The 25,065-nt window shown below is 38.7% G+C and overlaps 1 protein-coding gene across 2 annotated transcripts in view; it reads left to right on the top strand.

The window, feature by feature from the left end:
* LOC143973987 (cytochrome P450 1A1-like) overlaps positions 1-24,763 on the top strand; it is a 29,197-nt gene extending 4,434 nt beyond the window's left edge. The window contains exons 2-7 of one of the 2 annotated variants that reach the window (XM_077474936.1): positions 6,454-7,271; positions 11,925-12,048; positions 13,013-13,102; positions 14,662-14,785; positions 20,171-20,257; positions 21,479-24,763. In XM_077474936.1, the coding sequence (XP_077331062.1) occupies positions 6,454-7,271; positions 11,925-12,048; positions 13,013-13,102; positions 14,662-14,785; positions 20,171-20,257; positions 21,479-21,761 (1,526 nt within the window). In that variant the 3' untranslated portion in view covers positions 21,762-24,763. The remainder of the gene's footprint in view (positions 1-6,453; positions 7,272-11,924; positions 12,049-13,012; positions 13,103-14,661; positions 14,786-20,170; positions 20,258-21,478) is intronic. The other variant, XM_077474937.1, reaches the window with a different exon arrangement.
* The last annotated feature ends 302 nt before the right edge of the window (positions 24,764-25,065 follow it).

Here is a 25,065-nt window from a genome sequence, read left to right as displayed (position 1 = left end):
TTATTGGGGCAGTAAATGTTCACTAATGTATATCTTTTTTTTGCTATGTAACCTTTTAAGAATAAAAACCTCCCCTCTGGGTCCACTTTCATTTTTTCTACCTTCCAGTTGACGTTTTTAGAGATACGGATTGCTACTCGGAGAATCAGATTTTTTTATTTCTGATCAGCTGATGCACTTGCAAAAATCAGTGAGCCAATCACACAAGCACAAGCAGGAAACTACATATTACATCGGGGGTGAATGCGTATACCAATTGTGTACAGAACGCCGTATTGCATTGAATGTTACAGTACATTACAGTGCTGGAGATTAAAAAGGAAATATCATTTTTAAAAACAATAAATTACAATATGGCTTGTGTCTCTATTGTATGCACTATTTTATTTGCAATATTTTTTTTTCCCACAAAAGTGGAGTTACACTTTAATAGGCATTGACTTAACTTAATGAATTAATTTGGGATAAGACATACAGAAAATGCCGGTTTTTATTGCAGGGAAACAAAAACCGCCACATCCCCGCTGACAGAATAGGACTAGAAACATATTGTTGTAAGTCTTCATATTTGTATTCTTTAACCACTTACCGACTACTGTAGCTCATATACATATATGTCGGCAAAATGGTTTGTTCCCGTGAAACGCCATACCCATACACCAGCTCCTTTAAGAGCTATAGCAGGCATGTGCACGGTGGTGGACTTGATGTGTGGGGCCAGCGGGCGTGATCACCACCAGCCACTTGCGATTACCGGCACGAGAACCAGAATGGGTATTTGTATGTGTAAATGGAGATTTGTGTGTCACAGTCCCACTAAAAAGTGAAGTTCACCACCATTACTAGTAAAAAAAATTATAATAATAGAAAATGCCATAAAAATGCCATAAATCTATCCCCTATTTTGTAGCCGATATTTTGGGATATTTATTATAGCAAAACATAAAAAATATTGTTTTTTTTTTTCAAAATTGTCGCTCTTTTTTTTGTTAATAGCGCAAAAAATAAAAACCGAACAGAGGTGATCAAATGCCAACAAAAGATATCTCTATTTGTGGGAAAAAAAGGACGTGCATTTTGTTTGGGTACAACAAAATGGAGAGGCGACTCATTGCACATCTTGCAGCATGTATGCGTTCCTTGATCATCCGATCAAGGGTGAATACTGCTGTGCAAAATGTAAGCACCTTGTTTCCCTGGAAGCCCAGGTTCTGAATCTGGGGAAGCAATTGTCAGCACTGAGAAGTCCCTCCATACCAAAGGAGAGCCAGGAACATACATGGCAGGTGGCGGCAGGAGCCAGCACAGAGGCGGGTGGAGACAACGAGGTGCAGGCACTAGGAAAGAGTAGATGGGTGACACGAAGGGTAGAGGGGGAAGTGCCAGGGAGGCCGATCCAGGGCTGGAGCATCCCAATAAGTACACTCCATTGAGTGACATTGGTGAAACCAGTCATGGACCAGCACTGCGCAAGCTGAGGGACTCTTCTAGCTGCCGGGGGAAGAACTCCTCCAGTGAGAGTGGGGGAAAGCGAAGGAAAAGGAAAGACAGATTCTGGTGGTAAGGGACTCAATTCTTAGAAGGACAGAGAGGCCAATCTATAACAAAGACCTGAAGTGCCAAACTTTATGTTGTCTATCGGGCACTCGGGTTTGGCACATCATGGATCTGGTAAACAGATTACTGGGAGGGGCATGGAGAAGACCCAGCTATCATGGTACATGTTGGCACCAATGACAATGTCAGAGGCAGATGGAGTGTACTAAAGAAAGATTTTATGGACTTAGGAGCTAAATTGAGGAAAAGGACCTCCAAGGTAGTATTCTCAAGAATACTACCGGTACATTGAGGAACACCAGAAAGGCAGAGGGAGATTAGGGAAGTAAACAACTGGCTGAAGAGCTGGTGTAGTAAGAAGGAGTTTGGGTTCCTGGAGGACTGGGCCGACTTCTCAGTAAAATGCACTTAAATGAGGAGGGTGCAGCTCAGCTGGGAAAGAAGATGGTCAAAAGGTTAGAGGGGTTTTTAAACTAAGCGATGGGGGGGGAAAGTCTAGTGGTAGAGGTAGTCAGCGTGGAATATATTGCAGAGGGTAGTATTGGGGGCATTCGTGGTAGGTTGACCAAAGCACATAAACCCAAGGTAAGTATAGTAGCAAGTCCTGGTTGCAATCTTGGAACAACCAATAAGAGGATAATATGTGACCGGTCTAAACTACGTGGCATGTTCACCAATGCCAGGAGCCTGGCATACAAGATGGGTGAGCTAGAGATACTGTTGTACGAGTAGGATTTTGTGGGAATTTCAGAGACCTGGTTCAACAGCTCTCATTATTGGCTGGCAACCATTCAAGGGTATACCCTTTATCGCAAGGATAGAGAGGGTAAAAAAAAGGGGAGGATTATGCCTATATATCAAGAATAATGTACAAGTGAATGTGAGAGATGACATCACTAAGGGAGCTAGGGAGTAGGTGGAATCCTTATGGGTACAGCTCCAAAGGGATGAAGCTAAAGGGGAAATAATACTGGGAGTATGATATAGGCCCCCTAACCTGAGGGAGGAAGGATAGGAATAGCAGCAAGGATGGAAAGTGTTATCATAATGGGGCATTTTAATTATCTAGACAGAGACTGGGCGGAGGGAATCATCTAAGGCTCGCCAGTTCCTAAATGTCTTGCAGGACAATTTTATGGGTCAGATGGTAGACGTACCAACTAGAAATAAAGCGTTACTGGATCTACTGATTATCAACAATACAGACCTGATCATGGATGTGGAAATACGGGGCAATTTAGGTAACAGCGATCACAGGTCAAATGTAACAATCCATATAAAAGCAAAGAAAAAGGCCTTCAAAAAATACAAGGTTGAGGGGTCATCATCAGCATTCAGACTGCAACAAGAAATGTAAGGGTGCAATAAGGACAGCTAAGATAGAATATGAAAGACACATAGCGGAGGAGAGCAAAAAAATCCCAAGAAATTCTTTAAGTAAGTAAACAGTAAAAAAGGGAGGACAGATCATATTGGCCCCATAAAGAATGAGGAAGGACATCTGGTTACAAAGGATGGGGAGATGGCAAATGTATTGAATTTATTCTTCTCCACAGTCTTCACAAGGGAATTGAGGGGCTTCAGTAACCAAAAGTGCAGTGTTTATCCTGATGACACATCACAGTAAGCACCTCCATGGTTAACAGAGGGCAGAATTAAAATTAGACTTGGGAAACTTAACATTAATAAATCCCCGGGACCAGATGGCTTGCACCCGAAGGACCTTAGGGAACTCAGTCAAGTAATTGCCAGACCATTGTTCCTAATTTTTACTGACAGACTACTGACTGGAATGGTACCAGTTTTGGAGAAAAGCCAATGTAGCACCAATATTTAAAAAGGGCCCAAAATACATCCCTGGGAATTGCAGACCAGTTAGCCTAACATCAGCAGTATGTAAACTCTTGGAGGGGATGATAAGGGACTATATACAATATTTTAGTAATGAGAATGGTATCAGTGGCAGTAATCAGCATGGATTCATGAATAATCGTTCTTGCCAAACCAATCTATTAACCTTCTATGAGGAGGTGAGTTGCCATCTATATAAAGGAAGGCCTGTAGACGTGGTGTATCTGGATTTTGCAAAAGAATTTGACACAGTTCCCTATAAACGTTTACTGTACAAAATAAGGTTCGTTGGCATGGACCATAGGGTGAGTATATGGATTGAAAACTGGCTACAAGGGCGAGTTCAAAGGGTGGTGATAAATGGGGAGTACTCGGAATAGTCAAGAGTGGGTAGTGGGGCCCCGGGGGTTTTGTACAGGGACCAATCCTGTTTAATTTGTTCATAAATGACATAAACAGTTCAATCTCTGTATTTGCAGACAATACTAAGCTAAGCAGGGCAATAACTTCTCCGCAGGATGTGGAAACCTTGCAATAAGATCTGAACAAATAAATGGGATGGGCAACTACATGGCAAATGAGGTTCAATGTAGAAAAATGTAAAGTAATGCATTTGGGTGGCAAAAATATGAATGTAATCTATACACTAAGGGAGAACCTTTGGGGGAACCTAGGATGGAAAAGGACCTGGGGGTCCTAGTAGACGATAGGCTCAGCAATGACATGCAATGCCAAGCTGCTGCTAGCAAAACAAACAGAATATTGGCATGCATTAAAAAGGGGATTAATTCCAGAGATAAAATGATAATTCTCTTGCTCTACAAGACTCTGGTCCGGCCGAACCGAGAGTATGCTGTCCAGTTCTGGGCACCAGTCCTCAGGAAGGATGTACTGTAAATGGAGCAAATACAAAGAAGGGCAACAACAAATCTAATAAAGGGTCTGGAAAATTAGTTATGATTAAAGGTTGCGAGCACTGAACTTATTCTCTCTGTAGAAGAGATCCTTGAGAAGGAATATGATTTCAATATACAAATACCATACTGGTGACTCCACAATAGGGATAAAACTCTTTTGCGGAAGGGAGTTTAACAAGACTCATGGCCACTCATTAAAATTAGTTTAACCTTAAACTAGGTAGAGGGTTCTTAATGTAAGAGCGGCAAGGATGTGGAATTCCCTTCCACAGGCGGTGGTCTCAGTGGGGGGCATCGATAGTTTCAAGAAACTATTAGATAAGCACCTGAACGATCGCAACATACAAAGATATACAATGTGATATATAATCACACACATAGGTTGGACTTTATGGACTTGTGTCTTTTTTTGACCTCACCGACTATTTAACTATGTAACTATGTAACGTCGCACAACTGTGCAATTGTCAGTTAAAGCGACCCAGTCAGGCCAATGGCCTGGTCATTAACCACTTGCCGACCAGCCACCGCAGTTACACTGCAGTTACACTGCAGCAAGTTGTAATGGCTGTTTAAATTGCCGTAGATAAACACTATAGCAGGCACGTGTGCGCCAGCAGCTTGTCCTTGGAGCCGATGAGTGTGCCTGGTGGGCGAGATGTCCGTCGGGCACCCGCAATCGCTCCTGACAGGTCGAGAACAGGGATCTGTGTGTGTAAACACAAATCCCGGTTCTGTCAGGGCAGTAGAGATCGTATGTTCCTAGTATATAGGAACAATGATCTGTCTCCTCCCCAGGCAGTCCCATCCCCCTACAGTTAGAACACACTGAAGGAACACATTTAACCCCTTGATCGCTCCCTAGTGTTAACCTATTCCCTGCCAATGACATTTCTACATTAATCAGTGGCTATTTTTAGCTCTGATTGCTGTGTAAATGTCAATGGTCCCAAAAAAGTGGCAAAAGTGGCCGATCTGTCAGCTGTAATGTCGCAGTCTCAATAAAAATCACAGATTGTCGCCATTACTAGTAAACAAAAAATAATAATAATAAAAATGACATAAATCTATCCCCTATTTTGTAGACGCTATAACTTTTGGGCAAACCAATCAATATACCTTTAGTGCGATTTTTTTTAACCAAACGTATGTAGAAGAATACATATTGGCCTAAACTGATGAAGAAATGTGTTTATTTTTTATTTTTGGGGGGGATATTTATTATAGCAAAAAGTGCAAAATAACTAAAGGTAAATCCCCTTTGCACTACAAGTGCACAGCAAGTGCACTTGGAAGTGCAGTCGCTGTAGATCTGAGGGGGATATGCAAGGAAAGTAAAAAAACAGCATTTTTTCTTGCGCATGATTGGATGATACAATCTGCAGAGCTTCCCTTCATTTCAGAGCTACCCCTCAGATCTACAGCGATCCACAGCGATTGCACTTTTAAGTGCACTTGTAGTACAAAGTGGGTTTGCCTTTAGTAAATAACCCCCATTGTGGTTTTTTTTTCAAAATTAATGCTCTTTTTTCGTTTATTCCCGCAAAAAATAAAAAACGCAGAGGTGATCAAATACCACCAAAAGAAAGTTCTGTTTCTGCGAAAAAAGGGACATCAATTTTGTGTGGGTACAATGTGTGCAATTGTCAGTTAAAGCGATGCAGTGTCGTATCGCAAAAAATGGCTGGTCAGAATGGAGCCTAATCCTTCCAGGGCTGAAGTGGTTAAGGGGGAAAATATTTGGTTAAGTACTGTTATGCAAGCAAGAATAAGGTTGTGCGCTATGGGTTCTTGTACCTGTGTATCAAGACTTAAATAGTAATACTAATGTAGAAAATCATATTGAATGCACTTGCACTTTTGAGCAAGCCACAATAAAGAAAGAAGAGACGTGCCTCTTCATATTGTTAATATAAGTACTTTAATATCTTTAACCTTGTGAGTATAATAAGGTAATAACTGGGGAAAGCATACAGTATGTGTTAAAAGCTTCCTTAGTTTGTAGTGGGATATCTGTGGCCATGGAATGTGCCAAAGATTGCAGTGTATGGTTACTGAAGGAAAGGACAAAAGTAGCAATAAACACTGTACGGGAAGTATTTAAAGACTATGTTTATTTCCTTTACAGCTTTGAAGAACCTACTGGGAGAACTTTTTTCATATGAAGTGACTGTGGTTCTAATTAGCTTAACAACTGTTTTACTTGTATTGAGGTCACGTAAAAGAAGAGGACTTGCTTTGCCAGGCCCATGGTCACTACCTATTGTAGGGAACTTCTTTCAGCTTGGAGATCAAACTCATATATCTCTCACTGAGATGAGAAAACTTTATGGAGATGTCTTCCTCATCAAATTGGGCATGGTGCCTATAGTTGTTGTAAGTGGTTCTGACACAGTAAAAAAGGTCCTTGGTAAACAAGGGGAACATTTTGCAAACAGGCCGGAGTTCTATTCTTTTTCGCTGCTGGCCAATGGACAAAGTATGACATTTTCAGAGAAATACAGTGAAGCTTGGAAAATACATAAGAAAATTATGAGAAATGCTTTAAGGTCTTTTTCAAAAGAAGAGGCAAGTTCATCAAACTGCTCTTGTCGTCTTGAAGAATACATATCTGCTGAAGCATCAGAGCTGGTTAACAGCATGACACAACTGTCAGCAAAGCAGGGGAGTTTTAACCCTGTGCCCCTTGTAACAATTACCGTTGCCAATGTGGTGTGCGCCTTGTGTTTTGGTAAGAGATATAATCATTATGACAAAGAGTTTCTCCAGATAGTTGAACTAAATGATGATCTCCAAAGATTGTCTGGGGCTGGACTTCTGGCAGATTTTATCCCACTTTTAAAATATTTTCCATCATCTGGTCTTAATCAGCTGAAGACATTTATAGAAGCTTTGAATGATTTCATAGCTAAATCTGTACAAGATCACTATGGGTCACTTGATGAGGTAAGGGACCATAAATAATTGTCTTATTAGTATAGTTAGTTTTAACTCTTTCTGTTGTTTTTATCACTCCGCTTTTGAAACTCTTAACATTTACAGTATAAGATAATAGTACTAATTTCTGCAGGATGTATGTTTTTTACTCATCCTAAAATAGTCACTGCTCAAGTTACCTAAGCCAAATACAGAACGAAAACTAATTCAATTCTTCCTTCTCATTTAACTTCTTTCACAAGATTATATATATATATATATATATATATATATATATATATATATATATATATCATTTTTTTTTGAAGGGACATATTATTGGCTGTGCTATTTATATGTGATGTTTTGAAGATCTGTATTTAAAACATGAACTGGAGAAATTTTATCTATAAAATATCTTACACTTTCAGAAGAAGGGTCACTTGGTATAGAGAGGACTGGATCCAAGCAAGGTTACAAAAACCCACTGCCCACCCCCCAAAAAAATGTACACAGATACCAATTAATCAGGTGGGTATCACCAAGTACCCACATGTCACTCTTTGACTTCATGTGGCATACACTGGCCCTCCTGAAACTTAGGACATTCTAATATACTGTACCTAAAAGGGCAAAACCCATCCTTGTTTTATTTACTATTAGATAGTGATAGAAGGTGGTAGAGGTCTCAGGCTGTTCACCTGAAAGCTCAGACTGAATCCATAAAAAATACAGAGTATGCCAGGTTATAATGTTTTTGGACCATCAGGTACAATTTAAGGGTAGAAAGTGAAACATTTTTTTTTCTGTGATAGTTTTCCTTTAATATGTTTGCAAGGTATAAAAATGAAAGCTTTTGCTTATAGATATGTTGACTCCAAAACCTTTTTATTTCAGCCCTGTAGAGAGCTGGATGATAGCCTAATGATATCTGTACTTGTTTTCCAAGTGATGTTATTCACATAAAGTCATAATGTAATAAAGGTAAATAATAAAATATACCACATTCTTCCTTAAAAACAAAAAGATCAGAGAATGTCCAGTCCTCACGTATCAACTACTTAAGCAATGGATTGCATCAGGATTGAAAAGTAGTATAAGGCCTCATGTACACTGGACATTTGCCTAGCTCTTCTGAACGCCTTTCTTCTGGCAGGAGAAAACATGCCTAAAGCCGCATTTTTGAAAGTGTGTTTATAAGGGTGAAGTGCTTGGATTAATTCATTTCATTGGCCAGAATAATTTACCTGGATGCTTGTCCTGTGCCAGTGACTCAGAAAGTATTGAAATCAAGGATCATCATGGCAATCAGTCAATAAACAGCAATGGTCAGCAATAATAATAATGTTCTATGTCCTTCTACTTAAAGTCCCATGAACATTAATCTCAGAGTTTGTTTTGTTTTTCTCTCTTCACACAATTTTTCCTTTCACATTCACTTGTCCACCTGCACTTTGGCATTGGGCTCTAGCTACTTCTCACAATATAGAGTCTTTATAGTATACCCAATGTATATATTTTTACACATGAAGCCCACTCACACCACTACCTTGATTTCTGCCTTTCGTTTTCTTGGAGATTATGTTTTGTGCACCCGGTCCCTCTCCTGCGGGCCCCAGTACAGGCAATTTGGACAGCCTCTGATTCCTTGTCCCCCATTTTCCAGACTTATCACAATGAAAGTACTTAGAGGGATGAGTAACTCTCTCTCTTTTCTCTTGTTCACATCCTCCCCAGAGGGTATAACATTTGATCATACTGGTCTACTCATGTTTTTGTTTTGTTTTTTCTTATAGAGTTGCATGCATCTGCCCCTGAAGGGTGGTATTAGCCATGACACGCATCAGTCTTTTAAGAAACATTCCCATGCCTACTAAAGCCCCACACACACTATCAGTTTTTCTGCTGAGTTTTTCCTTCAGATTTACCAAAACCATATAATATGAGGTCAAACCTTAGGAGTTTCCATTTGTATGCAATCAGGCAGGCCCTTGTACTACACGGTTTTGGTAAACCTGATGGAAAAACTCAGCAGAAAAACTGATAGTGTGTATGGGGCATTATAGGAACCTACTTAGACTCATCATCTATAACCAAATGATCAGACTGTTTATCTTACCATTGAGTAAATTGCATAGTGCTATTTAGATGACATGTACATGTATGAATTTGCAATAATTCATTTTAATTCATTTTATCCATATTAAATCTCTTGTCAATTTTATATGCTGTCTAATTGATATGTATATGTAAAGTATTTATGAGGTCTACACCATGTATGTGGGTGTATACATATTAAACCTTTTCTACTATGTGCATCATTGTTATGTATTGTCAGACTCACCCCACACACCCCCACAAATCAATAGCCACATTTAAAGTCCCACCTTCCTTTTTCTCTTACATTTATAAGGACACCGCGGAGTCTATGCCCACTCCACCAATCCGGCGTACATCTGCCACCTCTCTCCCAGTGACAAATTGGGGTTCTGCTAGGCACCAACCGTGGACCTCGTGTGTGCACTTAACTCCTTCCACTCTTCTGTACCATGTTGCCAGGTCCATGAAGTCTCTGTACTGCAAGTTCAGTCCCAGATACTTTTGTGGAACTGACCGCTAGGGAGGGAACCAGAACACAAATCCCATCACTACCGGAAGAACCTATCACCTACCCCAGGTACCATGCTCGATGACTGGCTGCAATGTACCTTGCACTACTTACTGGTCAATAATGTGAAAACAGTTAGTGGTTACCCATAGCAACTGCAATCCTCCTCATGCCTGCCTTGCCAAGTAGACCTTTCCTAGTGGCTTTGCTTTATACCCTACATGTGTTTTACTGACCCTGTTCTTTCATACACCAGAAACCATTATGCACCCCTTTGAATGACTTCAGACCAGACTTGAGACAGTTTGAAATCTTTACTGCCACTTCTTATGGCAGAACAGACAATGTGCATAACAAAGTGCAGAGCCTAAATGAACAAAGCTGGCTGCTCAGGCATACCTTTTCAGGTGCTAGTCCAAAGCTGCCAATCCCCAATGACTGGTAGTGTCTACTGAAACACCGTCATCTCATGCTTATTAGACATGTGCGATTCGTTTCGTACGAATCTCAAATTCGTACGAATTTCTCAAAATTCCTACGTTCGGGAGGATCCGAAATATGAATTGAATTCTGTACGGAATACGAACTTTTGTTTACGAATGCCGGATTTTGGATCAGCGTTTTTTGCGGCGTTTTTTTGCGGCGTTTTTTACCACGATTCGCAGCGTTTTTTACCGCATTTTTCAGTCATTATGCTTATTATGACTTGCAGAAGACTTCTGTGATAGAAGTCATGTAAGTTGCCTGAAGACATCAGTGAAGGACTTTCATCCTCTCTGGGCAGGCTGCCAAGAAAAGAACAAAATGATACAATGTTTCTTCTTCAATAGGCTGAACTCCGTGTGTAGAAGTTCTCAGTTTAACCAAAGACTAAATCTTTTTTGACACTTGTTGCTTACAAGTAAAAATCCAGTATTTTCTGCTAGAAAATCACTCAGAAGCCTCCAAAATTATATATATATTTTTAGCAGAGACCCTAGGGAATAAAATAGCGGTTGCAGGTGTCATTGCTGTATGTCACGCTGCTAATGTCAGTGCTTTCTAGAGGTCGACCGAAAAAAAAAAGGGCTAACTTGCATTTGTGCAAATACCGCGTCACATAAAATATTGCAACAACTGCTATTTTATTCCCTAGGGTCTCTGCTAAAAAATATATATATAATTTTTGGGGCTTCTGAGTGATTTTCTAGCAGAAAATACTGTATTTTTACTTGTAAGCAACAAGTGTCAAAAAAGATTTAATCTTTAAATGGTTAAACTGAGAACTTCTACACACGGAGTTCAGCCCATTGAAGAAGAAACATTGTATCATTTTGTTCTTTTCTTGGCAGACTGCCCAGAGAGGATGAAAGCGCTTCACCGATGTCTTCAGGCAACTTACATTGACTTCCATCACAGAAGTCTTCTGCAAGTCATAATAAGCATAATGAGCAATGTTTTTGCCTTTAAATTCATGGTAAAGAACGTTCGTACGAAAATTCGTATTTCGTACGAAACAGAACGGAATTTCGGACACGAAATACAAATTACGAATTCATTTTATTACGAATCGAAACGGAACAGAACAAAACAAATTTTTTGACGGCGCCCATGTCTAATGCTTATTACATGCTGGTTCTTGGATCTTTGACTTCTGAGAACTGTGGCGTTTCTTCATTCTCTTAGCTACCCTCCGACTCTCAGCTTTCCCAAGAGCCCCCCTCGAAGCGACCTGCCCCCTATTTACATATATCACCAAGTGGAAGATTGGGAACTGTGGTGCTACAGTTAACCCTTCCCCCGGTCTAGACAAGCCAACTACCTAACATATTGTACACAACACTGTAGGCAACCTGGTTACACACTGATTAGCCAGGTTATACAATATCAATAGCACTGAATCATATCTCTCTATCACAACCTGCTGGACCGAGCTCAAACAACATGTGGCAAAGAAAATACACTCTACTTACAGAAAAATACTGTTGAGGTACAGTTCGACTGCTTACAGCCTATTGCTGACTATAGAATTTACAAAAATGTAAAAAGGAATTTCTACATGTGTAGTAACAGAAATGTCTCTTTTTGTTTTCCAGAATAATATCAGAGATATAACAGATGTCCTTATTCAGCTCTGCAGTAACAGAAACACTGTGGATAAACAGCACAAACTAACTGATGAACAGATCATAATCACTGTGAATGACATATTTGGTGCAGGTGATATTTTTTATTATATCTTAGTAACATTCAGTAATGTGCACACTAACATTTCTCTCCTAACGTAATATATATATTAGGAAAAACTGTAAAATAATTGCTTGTTGCTCAGCTGTACTTAGGCCTCTCTCAGGGCAAAATAAGTTTTGTAATTTACAGAAGCAAAAACGTAAAAAGCAGACAGCTTAAAAACATGGATAAAAATGCCAAAGTTAAAAAAAAAGACCACTTTAAAATAAATATGTCACAAACCTAGGAAATTAAAATGAATGCATGATTTTATTATGACTTCTCAGAAGCTACATTTGGTAAAAATAATGTGTCAAAATTAACAGCAGATCCAGAGATACAGTTTAGATATGCCCTCCAAACACAGCCTTCTTGTCATTGTCTGATGTGGATATCCTAGAGCTAATTCCAAAGAGACACGTTCTCAAGATCCCTCTGGAATCTCTTTAAAGATCTGAAAAAAGCAATACTCTTCTATAGCCTCCTTACAAGTGCCTACACTTTTCAGCTTTGAAAGTTTTCAAGTTAGTCAAAATACTCATTACTCCCCATACAGGGGAAAAGCAGAAGTACCAAGTTATCTCTACTAATCAACTTTGTTAGCAGAAAAAAACAAAACATTGTTAGAAACTTGGCTCCGTCCTCTAAGCTTTGTGATGCCAATATACTTTACTGAGGTCCTTTGACAGGATCATTTGTGTATGACACACAGAGAGACTATTGACCAACTGCACCAAAAGTGTTTGTATTGTGTAATTTTTTTTTTCACGAGACAACATTCAATGCAAAGAAGTCTTATTTTGAACAGAGAACTGAGCTTTCATACATGAAAGCTACCATGTTCAACAATAGCTAACTATCTGCTTAGAAGTATGTTTTTTTGCACACTGGTAACACAATTCTTCAATGACTCTAAGAATATTTTTATGAGTATTATATTTTGTCTTCTTTTTAGGATTCGACACCATAACCTCTGGACTGCTATGGTGTATTTTGTACTTACTGGAGTATCCAGAGATACAAGATAAAATTCACAAGGAAATAGGTAAACATTTGTGTTACCATAATATAGTTTTCGGTCGCAAAACTTAAACCATGTAGCTTGTACTACTGTCTAATTGTAGCCAGTGAATGGCAAGTACAGCTGCTATCAGATTTAAAGTGATTGTAAAGTCTCATTTTTTTCCTATAAAAATAATAAACATGTTATACTTATCTGCTGTGTTGCAGTGGATTTGCACAGAGCAGTCCAGATCCTCTCTCCTGATTGGAGCGGTATGAGGTGTTTGTTTAAAAAATATCTTTAGAATTACTTTAGGGAAAAGAACAAATGGGTTGTGTGCTTAAAGTAAATTTGTTGCCACACAATGGTTATGCAAGTAAATGAGCGTAAACATAAGTCCCCACTGACCTCTGTAGTTGCAGGAACTAAGGAGCAATGCATCCTCAAGGAATATAGCAGTAGCAGGTCCTTCTGTTAGCAGCTCATATTCCCCCGCTCCTCCCTGCCAGAAATGACTCAGTAGCAGTCCAGAAGGGAGCAGAGAGAGCTGACTAGGACAGTGATTCTTCTGTGAAGAATGATGCATTTCTCCACAGTTCCTCTTTTAACTCTAGTGTAGAAATATGTAAATAAATGTACGATTTAACTGCCAGAGGTTTTTAGTTTTTTTATTGCATTAAGCATTCTTATACCCCTCAGATTATTAAAAGTAGCAATGAAAGTAGCTCTAGGTTCAAGTGGTCATACTTACACTTTAATTAACCATGGTCAATGTGATCGGGAGGTGTAGCAGAGGTGGCAAAGGTGTGTCCTGTGCAAGTGTCCTTCTTTTCCATGTTAGAAGGTTGGGAAATATGTAGTCCTTTTGATTTCTTAATAGCCCTCTAATGTAAACAAACACCAGGTGTTTTTTTGCTGTTAGAACATACTAAAACCAGACTCTACAGTCTTTGCTGTGATCCAGTCCGGGCAGAGGTGCACTTTAGGTTTAACACAATAGGAAATAGATAATAAGTCTTGGCCTGATTTTTCATAGTGTATACTGCTGTAAACTCAAACCTAAATCCTTGCAAGGTCACATTACTAACAACTGAGCAACTGTGCTGATAATTTTTACCAAAAAGCACACTATGCTGTCCTCTATGTGTATAGCAGTATTACATGCTAAATTTAAGTTCCAGCCAGGGTTCCCTTTTAGTTCAAAAGGGGCTTTTAAGAAGATTTAAAAAGGGTTCTTTTAACATTGTTATGGCCTACATTCTTTAAACTGAATGAGAGATCTGACTTAAAAATCAATTTAGCACACTACATGCTTATGGCCCATGTGTGCCAGCATAGTGTTTTTTTAGTAAAGGTGAACTTACCCTTTAACATCCATGTTGCAAAACATGTAGAAATGTTTGTCTGAACAGAGCCTTAGGCAAACTGTTTTATATAAATTGCATTAAACCACATCACGAAACAATCCTCTTTCCTCTAGCTGCTATCATCTAAAAAAAGTTCCAATCTTATTAGTTGTTATGGGTTTCTGCAGCTTGCATATCATAACTGTAACTACCATATTTTTTGTACTTTTCATTCTTGCATCTAATTTTGTACAGATGAAAATATTGGAATCAGCAGATCACCGAGATTTGATGATAGGAAGGTTTTGCATTACACAGAAGCATTTATCAATGAAGTCCTGAGACATTCATCCTTTATACCATTTACAATCCCACATTGGTATGTATACATAAGCATATTTCAAACACATGTACACACATAATGGAAAACTGTAGCAAATACTTACTTTAATTTTCCTTTCTTGGTGCCAATCCATGGCAGCAAACATTTGTTATTAGCTCTGCCTACTTCCACCTACAGGATTATGAAGTGTTGCAGCCCACACAACAGTCCATTCCCCATGAAAATGCTAGGAATGAACTGAGTGGGTTCAGTATACTACTATGAAATAATGCCAGGAAGGAAAATTATGGTAAGCATTTGATAAAATTTTCCTGGTGTCAACTTGTCAATTCCAATTTTATGAGGAAGTGAGAAGGCTTCAGTGTTCCTGCCATAAGTATGTGTGGTGATGACTGCTGAGTCCATTAGAAGTGTTGAAGGAACATGCCAGAAGAGGACCAGTTGGCTGTCCCACATACACTATATTATCAAAAGTATTGGCACACCTGCATTTACATGCACCTGAACTTTAATGGCATCCCAGTCTTAGTCAGTAGGGTTCAATATTGTAGGGTTCAATATTGCACCCTTTGCAGCTATACCAGCTGCAACTCTTCTGGGAATGGTCCTGTTCCCAGAAGAGTCCTGTGTTTATAATTATTTATAGTTATTTATTATATTATCATTTCTGATTTTGTGTTTCAAACTTTATCATACCCAGGATATCTACCAGACTTTTGTTTGGACAGATTTAAGTGTGTTATTGCTAAGAATTACAGGCCTACGATAAAACTCCAAATTTCTATGCAAAACAATTGCACCCAAATACTTTTGGTAATATAGTGTATCTTCTCCACTCCTGCAAAAGATACCCGCAAAAGATACCCACAGTGTCAAAATGCTTCTTGGTCAAATGTGCAGCAACTACTCGAGGGAGCTTCAGCCTGGTTGTATAGTAAGCTATTTGAATTAACTACAAAATGATTGTTTAAAGATGCTTTCTACCCTTGTTGGCTCCTAAAGAACTATGGGGGTTATTTACTAAATGTAAATCCACTTTACACTGAAAATGCACTTGGAAGAAAAGTCACTTTAGATCCGAGGGGGATATGCAAGGAAAATAAAAAACAGCATTTTATCTTGCACATGATTGGATGATAAAATCAGCAGAGCTTTTACTCATTTCAGATCTACGCCTTAGATTTAGAGCAACTGCACTTCCAAGTGCACTTGCAGTGCAAAGTGGATTTACCTTTCATAAATAACTCCCTATGTCTACATTCTATAGACATATAGAAATGTGAAATAGTAACAGATTTTGTTTAAATTAGTTGAAATTCGTTTTGCTTACTTGTTTTCTAATGACATTTTTTGAAAAATTCTGTGTGAAGAATATCTGGTTGTTAAGGAGCTAGCCACGAAGCCGGCCACTGCATCCTTAACAGGGCTTCCCTGTTGATAGCTGAATTGTAAACAAAGGAATGCAGGCAATAGAATCATTCCAAACATTTGGAATTCATTAGAAAATTAAAACAAAACAAAATGTGTAACAAAACGAATCTTCCCATTCTGCACATATCTACCATTCTGACTACCTAAATTACTCTGTCATTTGCAAATTAACTCTCCTTGATCAACAAACAAACAAAAACATACTTGGGGGGCACACCCTAAAATGTTTTACATTCAAGATGGTGCTGCTATAAGAACAAAAACAGTACAAAACAGATTACAGTGCACACTTACAAAAATTATATTTACCCTACAAGTCTAGTTAAAAACTCAGAGTAAGTGGGCTTAGCACTATAGGACCATATAGTGTGACCAAATTCCGTATTTTTGAATATGTTCAGGTGTTTTTAACTAGCCTTGCAGGATAAATGTAATTTTTGTATCTGTGCGCTGTAATCTGTTTTGCTCTCCTTGATCAAGACACATGGAAGAAGAATTTAAACCTAAGGATGCCCAAAAGCAATCCAACTGTGGGTTAGACAAACAGTAAATAAATGGCAAGAGGCACAGGACATAACAGGAACAGCAAAGCTGCAGCTTAAAGGTGCTGCTCAAAAAGTCTTATTCCAAAGCTGGCTTCAGATGAGGCTGAACATCCATCTGGTAGAGTGAAGTGAGGTTAGAAGCCCAGGTGGAAGTCTTGCACCAAGACTGAGAAGCAGTCATCTTACTGTAAGTGTAAAAGCTCAGGAAGCACTCATATGCCTCATACACACGGTCAGTTTTCTGATGGAAAATGTTCGATGGGAGCCTTTTGACGGAAATTCTGTGTGTAGGCTTCATTGGACAGTTTTCATTGGAATTTCCATTGCCCAAAATTTGAGATCTGGTTCTAAAATTTTCTGACTACAAAAATCCGTTCTCACAAATTCCGATTGTGTGTACACAATTCCGACGCACAAAGTGCCACACATGCTCAGAATCAAGCAGAAGAGCAGCACTGGCTATTGAACTTCATTTTTCTCGGCTCGTCGTACATGTTGTACTTCACCACATTCTTGACGTTCGGAATTTCTGACCAACTTTGTGTGACCGTGTGTATGCAAGACAAGTTTGAGCCAACATCCGTCGGGAAAAAAAAACATGGGATTTTGTTGTTGGAATGTCCAATTGGGTGCACGCGGCATTAGGGGTTGATTTACTAAAGGCAAATAAACTGTAAACTCAAACAAACTGTACACTTTGCAAGTGAATTTGCCCCAGAGCTTAGTAAATGAGGGGAAGGTTGTGGACCTATCCAACTCATTGGAATATCTGAAGGCTAATGCCACCTTGCCCGATGGAGCCCACGCCAACTTTTCTCTCAACAGAAGGCCATCCAGCAACCCACAAGCTTGAGAGGATAGGCAATCTCTTAACAATTAAAGTAAAAGAAGACTTTGCAATCCCTACTAGGCTTCTTCTGCTGGGAATTATGGGTGTTCTCACCTTCAGCAGCATCGCTGATGCCGACCTCCTGGGCTGTTCTGAAGTGACATTTTCTCCTGAAAGGCATGCAGTCTATTTCCTCCATCTGAAGAAAAGAAGTAGCAAATGTATTACCTAGGGCCCTCTGGCTTCTCTGATTCTTTGCCATGTATTGTCTGATTTAAAAAGTGGCATAGCAGCCATGCCAGCTTCTCCTTTTTTGCCCTTCCTTGCCAGCTGACGTTCACCTGCTTCCTACTGTGGGAGGTTCTGTGCAGTTGGTAGAAACCTTGTCATAAATCACCTTGAATTATTTGCAATAACAGCTAAGATAAGGTTTTGCAAATTATACTGAAAATCTTGCCTCTAACAGGGCTACCGACCTCAATTTTATGTGAACCTGCCTTCTGAACTGGAGACAGATGTAATACCATTGAGCCATGAAATCTCTTTGTGTGAGGCTTGGCAAGGATATTTCTACCAGAGATTCTTCCACCACCTGGCAAAAGGCAGAAACTTCTCCCATGCTCTTCATCTATAACCCTGACTACCTCTGTAAGGCAATTCTGACATACCTTTCATCTTAATAAACGCAGGGCCCAAAGCAATTACTTTTAGTCGTGAATAGCATGCAGGAGAGCTTCAGTGACTGTATTCTTTTGAAAAAGAACAGCAGCAATCATAGTTATCCTAGAATAGGATCTTCTGTACCTTGGATTGGATTTTGGGCACTTTTCTTGCAGTTAAGTTCAGTCAGTAAGGCATGCTGGGCTACTTAGCTGAGATACACTTTTAGCACCTGAAAGCACTGTTTTAGTGTCAAACTACCTACCTGGCCTGATGATCTTTACCTATAGGAACCCTGTTATACTTAGAATTATATTTATATACAGTATACTATATGTAGACTGTACATGTGGCAACGGTAAATGGCCCTTAATGCAACTAAAGATTTATGCAGGATCCAAATGCCTGCAAAACATGGCACATATTTCATGACAGGCAAGTGATATGACTAAAGCTGTAGGCCTAAAAATGTTTTTTAGTCAAACTTCAGCTTTAAAATATATTTATTAATGTTAATTGGTACAATACTAGATTAAAATGTGTTTTTCTGTTAATGGAGTTCCAATATATACAGTATACTGTATATATTATATCTATCTACCTATATATATACACACACAATATATATAAATGTAGCACTACCCCCGAAGGAGCTGCTGGTTAGATTTGGGCTTACCGTTACCTTCTGTTCCACTCACTTCATGTCTAGGGGTGTCCCATGGTAGATAGCCCAGTAACTCGAGAGACTGACAACAGATCCACTTGAATGGATTTTATTTGCAAAAACATAGACAATGATCAGTCTCTTAAATTGGGATCAGAGGGTTGGAAAGGAAGTTCAGGTACTCTTAGTGTCAAAGTCAAAATGTTGAAGAACATGTTTACTTTGACTGTATCCAGAGAATAGCCATTCGCAACTGGATGTTCACTCAAGTTGGACAGTCCCTCTCTCACAAGGCCTAGCAGACAACAAGGTTCTTACTCAGGAACAAGTCTCTGCCACAGACATTGTTGTAGAACATACAAGATAATGTCTCTGCCACAGACATTGTTGTAGAACACGTAGGGAAACTAATCTTGAAGAACACTCGTAGGATACCTGGATCTTTCAGCCAGCTTGGCGTTATCGACGAGACCGGATTCTCTTTGGTACTTCAGCCCTTCCAGGCTCTTACTAAGAAACCAACCCGTACGTGGTCTTCTTCTGAAGAGTCATCCCCTGGAATGCTTGAAGTCGCTGGGTCTCTCCCAAACCGGAGACGGCACCCAACCACCTCAGAATCCTCCTTTAGTTTCCTTGCCTCGGGCCAGCCCCGGGACATCAAGATCGGGTGGATCCGCACCTCAGGCCTTAGCCTTCCTGGGGGCTGGTCAGGAGTACATCATTCTGGACCAGTACCCTGAACCACGTGACATCCGCATCTTAAATACCCTCTTCCAGAAAGCACAGCAAGATCGCCACTCCCACTGGGTGGGCTCAGAGAGAGAGTAACTTAATCACCTAACCAGACCTTAGTTCCATGCCTGCCAGAAGAGACAGTGTCCCCTGTGGTCAGGCTGAACATCTCACAGTCCAGTCAGATGGACGCTGAAGTCCAAATTTAGGCAATTGTACCCAAACCAAACTGCAGTTTAGGTATAACCTTAACTTTGAAAAATGCATAGCGCGTGCTCTGCAGGAGCTGCTGCTACATATATATATATATATATATATATATATATATATATTATATTTATAGAAATATACACTTTAAGTATTGTATATCTATCTATCTTTATACATTGTGATATACAGTGATCAAGCTCAATGAATTGTGAGGCTGCTGGTGAGAGCTCTAGTAGTTCACTGAAAATTCCTATTCCTATATGAATAAATAACATACCATTTTGGAAATACCACAGTCTCAAAAAAAATTAAAATTGAAAAGTACAATAATATATTTTTTTGTTTTTTAGTACTACGAGGGACACAACATTGAATGATTACTTTCTTCCAAAAAATACAGCAATATTTGTAAATATGTACCAAGTAAACCATGATCCGTAAGTAAGATTGTATTCAATTGAAGGGCTCAAAATGATATAATTTAATTGAACATTGTTATTAAATGTACATTTCCATCCCTTCCTAACTTGGTAGAGGAACCCAGAGTATTTTTTTTTCTTATGTGCAGTTTGTGTGTTTTCATAACCTTTTCCGTGAACAGCACTCTTAAAAGAGTTTCACTGGCATAGTTGCATTACAATGCGGTTAAACTTACCTCAGCTCTCTGTGATTGCATTTCCGCTTCAGCTACTTTGGCAGCTGTTATCAGGACCAGTTCCTTTCTCATCACTATTAGTCTTTGTCCTGCATGTTACATGGGTGTGACGTTGGGGACAGAAGGAAATGAAAAATGAAAAATACATATATTTTAAGAACCAGACTACAAGATTGGCATTGTTGGGTGGAGGAAGACAGGTAGTCTTGGCATTGCATGTCTTTATAAAGTGCATGTGCTGTTTGGGAGAATAAGCTATTCTTGCACTTGTTGCCCAACAACAGTTCAATACCTGGGTGCTGGCAGTGCAGAGCTTGTATGGTCGGCAACTGGCCTTGTGGGGGGAAGATTTCCGTAATACTTTGACATTTTACTAAACTTGTATGAAGTAAGTAACTCATTAGTTCTTAAACTATGGTCTACAGGCATGGTTACAACACTTTGTCAGTCTGCTGGATAGTGTGGCAAGTGCCAGGGCTGGCTTAGGGAAAAAAAAAACACAACAGTGCTGCCCCTGCAGTCAGAATGGCAACTGATACCACTGCTCTAGTACCCAGCAACGTTTCTTAGCCGATACTGTCATCTCTTGCATGTCATTATCTAAATTGTTTCAGCCAGTGTGTCATCCAGCCAGTAGAGAAGCAGCGCCTGGACATAGAGAATATAGAAAGGAAAGAGCTTCTACTATTCCTCCCATTGACACTAATAACAGGACACTATTGTTTCTACTGACACCGACAATGGGGCACATTTCCTCCTCTCACATACACCAACAATGGGCACTTCACTGACACCAATGATGTGACATTGTTGATGCTCTCACTGATACATTTTCTGCTCATTCACCACTGATACCAGGACATTTTTTTTTACTCCCATTGACCACCAACACCAGAAATTTTTTTACTCTCACTGACTTGAAGTTTTTGCTTTCAATTTCCGAGTTTTTTCCACTGTCTATCAATGTATTTTTACAATATAAATTATTTGTTTGATTTTACAGGACAATATGGAAGGATGCTGACCATTTCATCCCAGAAAGGTTCCTTGATGAAGCTGGACATATTGATAAAAGCCTAATAGAGAAGGTGTTAATTTTTGGTATGGGAGTCAGAAAATGTGTGGGAGAGGACGTAGCTCGTAACGAAATGTTTATTATTCTCACATGTGTACTGCAACGACTCCACCTAGTGAAAGAGTCTGAACACGCTATGGACTTAACACCAGTTTTTGGATTAACAATGAAACCAAAGCATTACAACCTCAAAACTGAAATTAGAACATGAACCATATTTTCAATTCAAAAAGTCACAATATAGTTGTTTTTCTTTAGCCCTTGTACACACGGTCGGAGATTCCCGTCGGAATGTTTCCTATTGGAGCATTTTGTCGGATATTCCGACTGTGTGTGGTTTGCATCGGACTGTTTCCATCTGAATATTCGTCGGACCAAATTTTCCAACTTGCCCGAAATATTTTCAGACAAAATGCTCTGATCTGACATACTCCGATTATGTGTAGCCTACTCCGACGGACAAAGTGCCACGCATGCTCAGATCAAATTCCTAGACCAACGCTATTGGCTACTAGCCTGAACGTAATCCCGTTGTAACGAAATAACGTCATCACGTTATGTACAATCGGATTTTCCGACAACTTAGTCTGACCATGTGTATGCAACATCACTTCCGGACCTGGTCCGGAATTAATCCGTCGGAATAACTCAGACGGATTTGGCTGTCGGAATCTCCGACCGTGTGTACAAGGGCTTAGAGTGTTGGTAGAATTTTACCAATGATTATTCAGTGCTTCCTAGGAGTAGTAGTGCGCATTAATGAGCAATGGATAGAAGTTTGTTTATGATTTTGGATAACTTTTTATTTCCAGTGCAAATTATACTGGTACAGGATGCCATTTTAAAGCAACTCAGTCATAAAAAAAAAAGAAAAAATCTGCCGTCAGGCCTAAAGTGTAGGTACTTAAAGAGTAGCTCCACTTTTGATAAGGAAAAAAAACAAAAATGATCCCTTCTGGGTGATCTTTGTACGTTGCAAGGGTTTTAACAAACTTTGTAGCCGAGTCCCACCTGTTTCTGGTCTTGAAGACTATGCTAAAAGATGATATGATAGTAAATGACAGCTACATTCCCAAGTTACTGTGTACTAGGGAAAAAAATCAAAACATTTTGGAGACAAAAAAAGGTTTTACAGAACCGCCATAAGCATTTTACTTTTACATTTATACATATTTACTTTTATAAGGTTTTACTTTTACAGAACCGCCATAAGCATTACAATGATTTTTTTTTATATTTTTATTATAAAAGTACATAAAAAGACATACAGAATTGTCATATCTCAGAAAAGGACATTCTACTAGTGCTCTCAAAAAAGCTTAGATTAATATTATCCAGAAAACAATGCTGTCAAACACAGATACATTAAGCTTTATTTTACTGGCAATTCTCCAGACTTTGTTCCAGCTATCATATATACAATTTCCAAATGGTTGTCTATCTAATTTACAAAAGCATCTTTAATACTGCATGATGACTATTGATGCTGATCATGAATTTTTTTTCTTTGATCAAAAAAAGTACCAAAACATCAACAGCTAGGCTCGCATCTATACAGGTTGCGGTTGATGCATTTTTCCGGAGTGTTTTTCGTTTTTAAACACACTTTTTTTTATGCATTTTTAACACTTTCTTTTATACATTTTGCGCTTTTTTTTTTGCTAATAGGAAAGTATGACAGTTCTGTTCATTGAGTGTGACTTTGTTGCGACTTTACACTTTCTGGTACTGTCATACTTTTTTTTAGTCCAAAAAAAACCCCAAAAAACATAAAAAAAAACAACACTTGTTTTTTTGGCGCAGGTCCATTGAAGTCTATGACACAATCTGCTGCAGGAAAAAAAAACTCTGACCCTTTCCAAAAAATGCACCGCCTCAAAACACACAGATGTGAGCTAGATTCATAGGAAATTATGTTAAATGGACTGTAATGCGCATCTGCAAAATGTACTAGGTGTAAACAAAATAAAAGAGTAACAGATAATTATATCACTTGACTTTTTTGCCCTACTAGATACCACTGGACTGGACATCAAGCATTATTTTACAGCCTCATGCACACAGGACTTTTTTAAAACTCTCCTAGAAGCCAACAGCATTTTTGCATAAAAAATGCCTGACACTTGTAAAAGTATCTATAGCTTTTACTAGCTTTTAGGAGTTTTTTTTACAGGTGTCAAGCTTTTGGGTGTTAATTCATTTTATTGCCCAGAATAAATAATTCATTCTGGCCATTGAAATGAATTAATGCTCAAGCACTTGCGTTTAGGCACGTTTAGCAGCTTCTAGCAGCTTTTAGTAGCGTCAAGCGTTTTTTTCTGTCCAAACTCTGCTGCTCCTAGACGCACTGTCAGCGGGTTGTTTTTCCTGCATCCAAAAGTCTCTAAAAGCTCCTGCCACTAAACGCTGCTAAAAACCTATGTGTGCATAGACACATAGGCCAACATGGATGGGCATTTAGATACAGAAAAAAAAACAAAAAAAAAAAAACATAAGACGCCCTTAGACGCAGCTGTAAAAATGTGTGCATGAGGCCTAAATGTAGGATATCTATGTTTAGTGAAATAATGGTACTAGACATGTATTACTTTTTTTTTTATGTTTTTTTTATTTTTGAAACAATGATTGACAAATTATGCTGCCTGCCAATGAAATACTGCCTGCCAATTTTTACTGAGACTAGACAGAGGGAGTTAATTGTATAATAATTTGTAACTTTACTTTGAGATACTTTTATTATTATTGTCTAAAGTTGTATAAATAGTAGGCTTTTTAGTGTTCTTTTTACCCATAACCTGATTAGCTCATTTCTAAAAAGGAATATGACCCTGTGCTTTTGGTAAAACCTTTGCCAAAGTCAAGATGGGCTCTGAGAGACACCAATGCAAAACGATGGAAAATGTTACTTTATAGCTTCAAGATAAAAGAGTTCCTTAGAGAAAATACATTTGATTTATTTTCCTTTGCTTTCTTCTTACTTAACATTTCTTTATGATTGCTATCTACAATTCCACTGTAATAGTACAATTTAATTTCTCAATGAGAACTACTTTAGAAACCAAAACACAGCAAATGATGTATTTATCTTACCGACAGAAATCAATTATGATACAATTACCTTACTGAGGGTCATTTCTCCTGTTTTTTATAATTTATCACATTTAATATAAGTGTGTTGTGAAGATTTCATAGTAAATAAAAACAAAGGAAATACCTCTGGGAGAATTTTATTTATGTACTTTTTATAATGCATAATTTTTCATTTCCTGAAACCCTTTTCTAACGTAGGACAAATAACTCCCATTCTTAAATTAATGTGTCCTTTCATTCCTGCTGCTTTTTTCGAATCATGTACTTGGTCAAAATTAAAGGGGAATTTCAGTCATTTATTTTCATCTTTCTATCTATTAAATCTTCTGCCCTTGTTGTTTTAACTTTGGATAGTAATTTTTTTTTTCTGCCAGTAAATACTTTATACAGCCCACCTCCTGTTTCTTGTCTGGTAAAAAGCCTAG

Source organism: Lithobates pipiens, unplaced genomic scaffold, assembly GCF_037356315.1.
Source record: "Lithobates pipiens isolate NorthernLeopardFrog02 unplaced genomic scaffold, aLitPip1_a1.2 Scaffold_13, whole genome shotgun sequence".
NCBI classification, from domain to species: domain Eukaryota; kingdom Metazoa; phylum Chordata; class Amphibia; order Anura; family Ranidae; genus Lithobates; species Lithobates pipiens.
The sequence above is the reverse complement of the archived record's forward strand: the minus strand, read 5'-3'. Positions and strand labels throughout refer to the sequence as shown.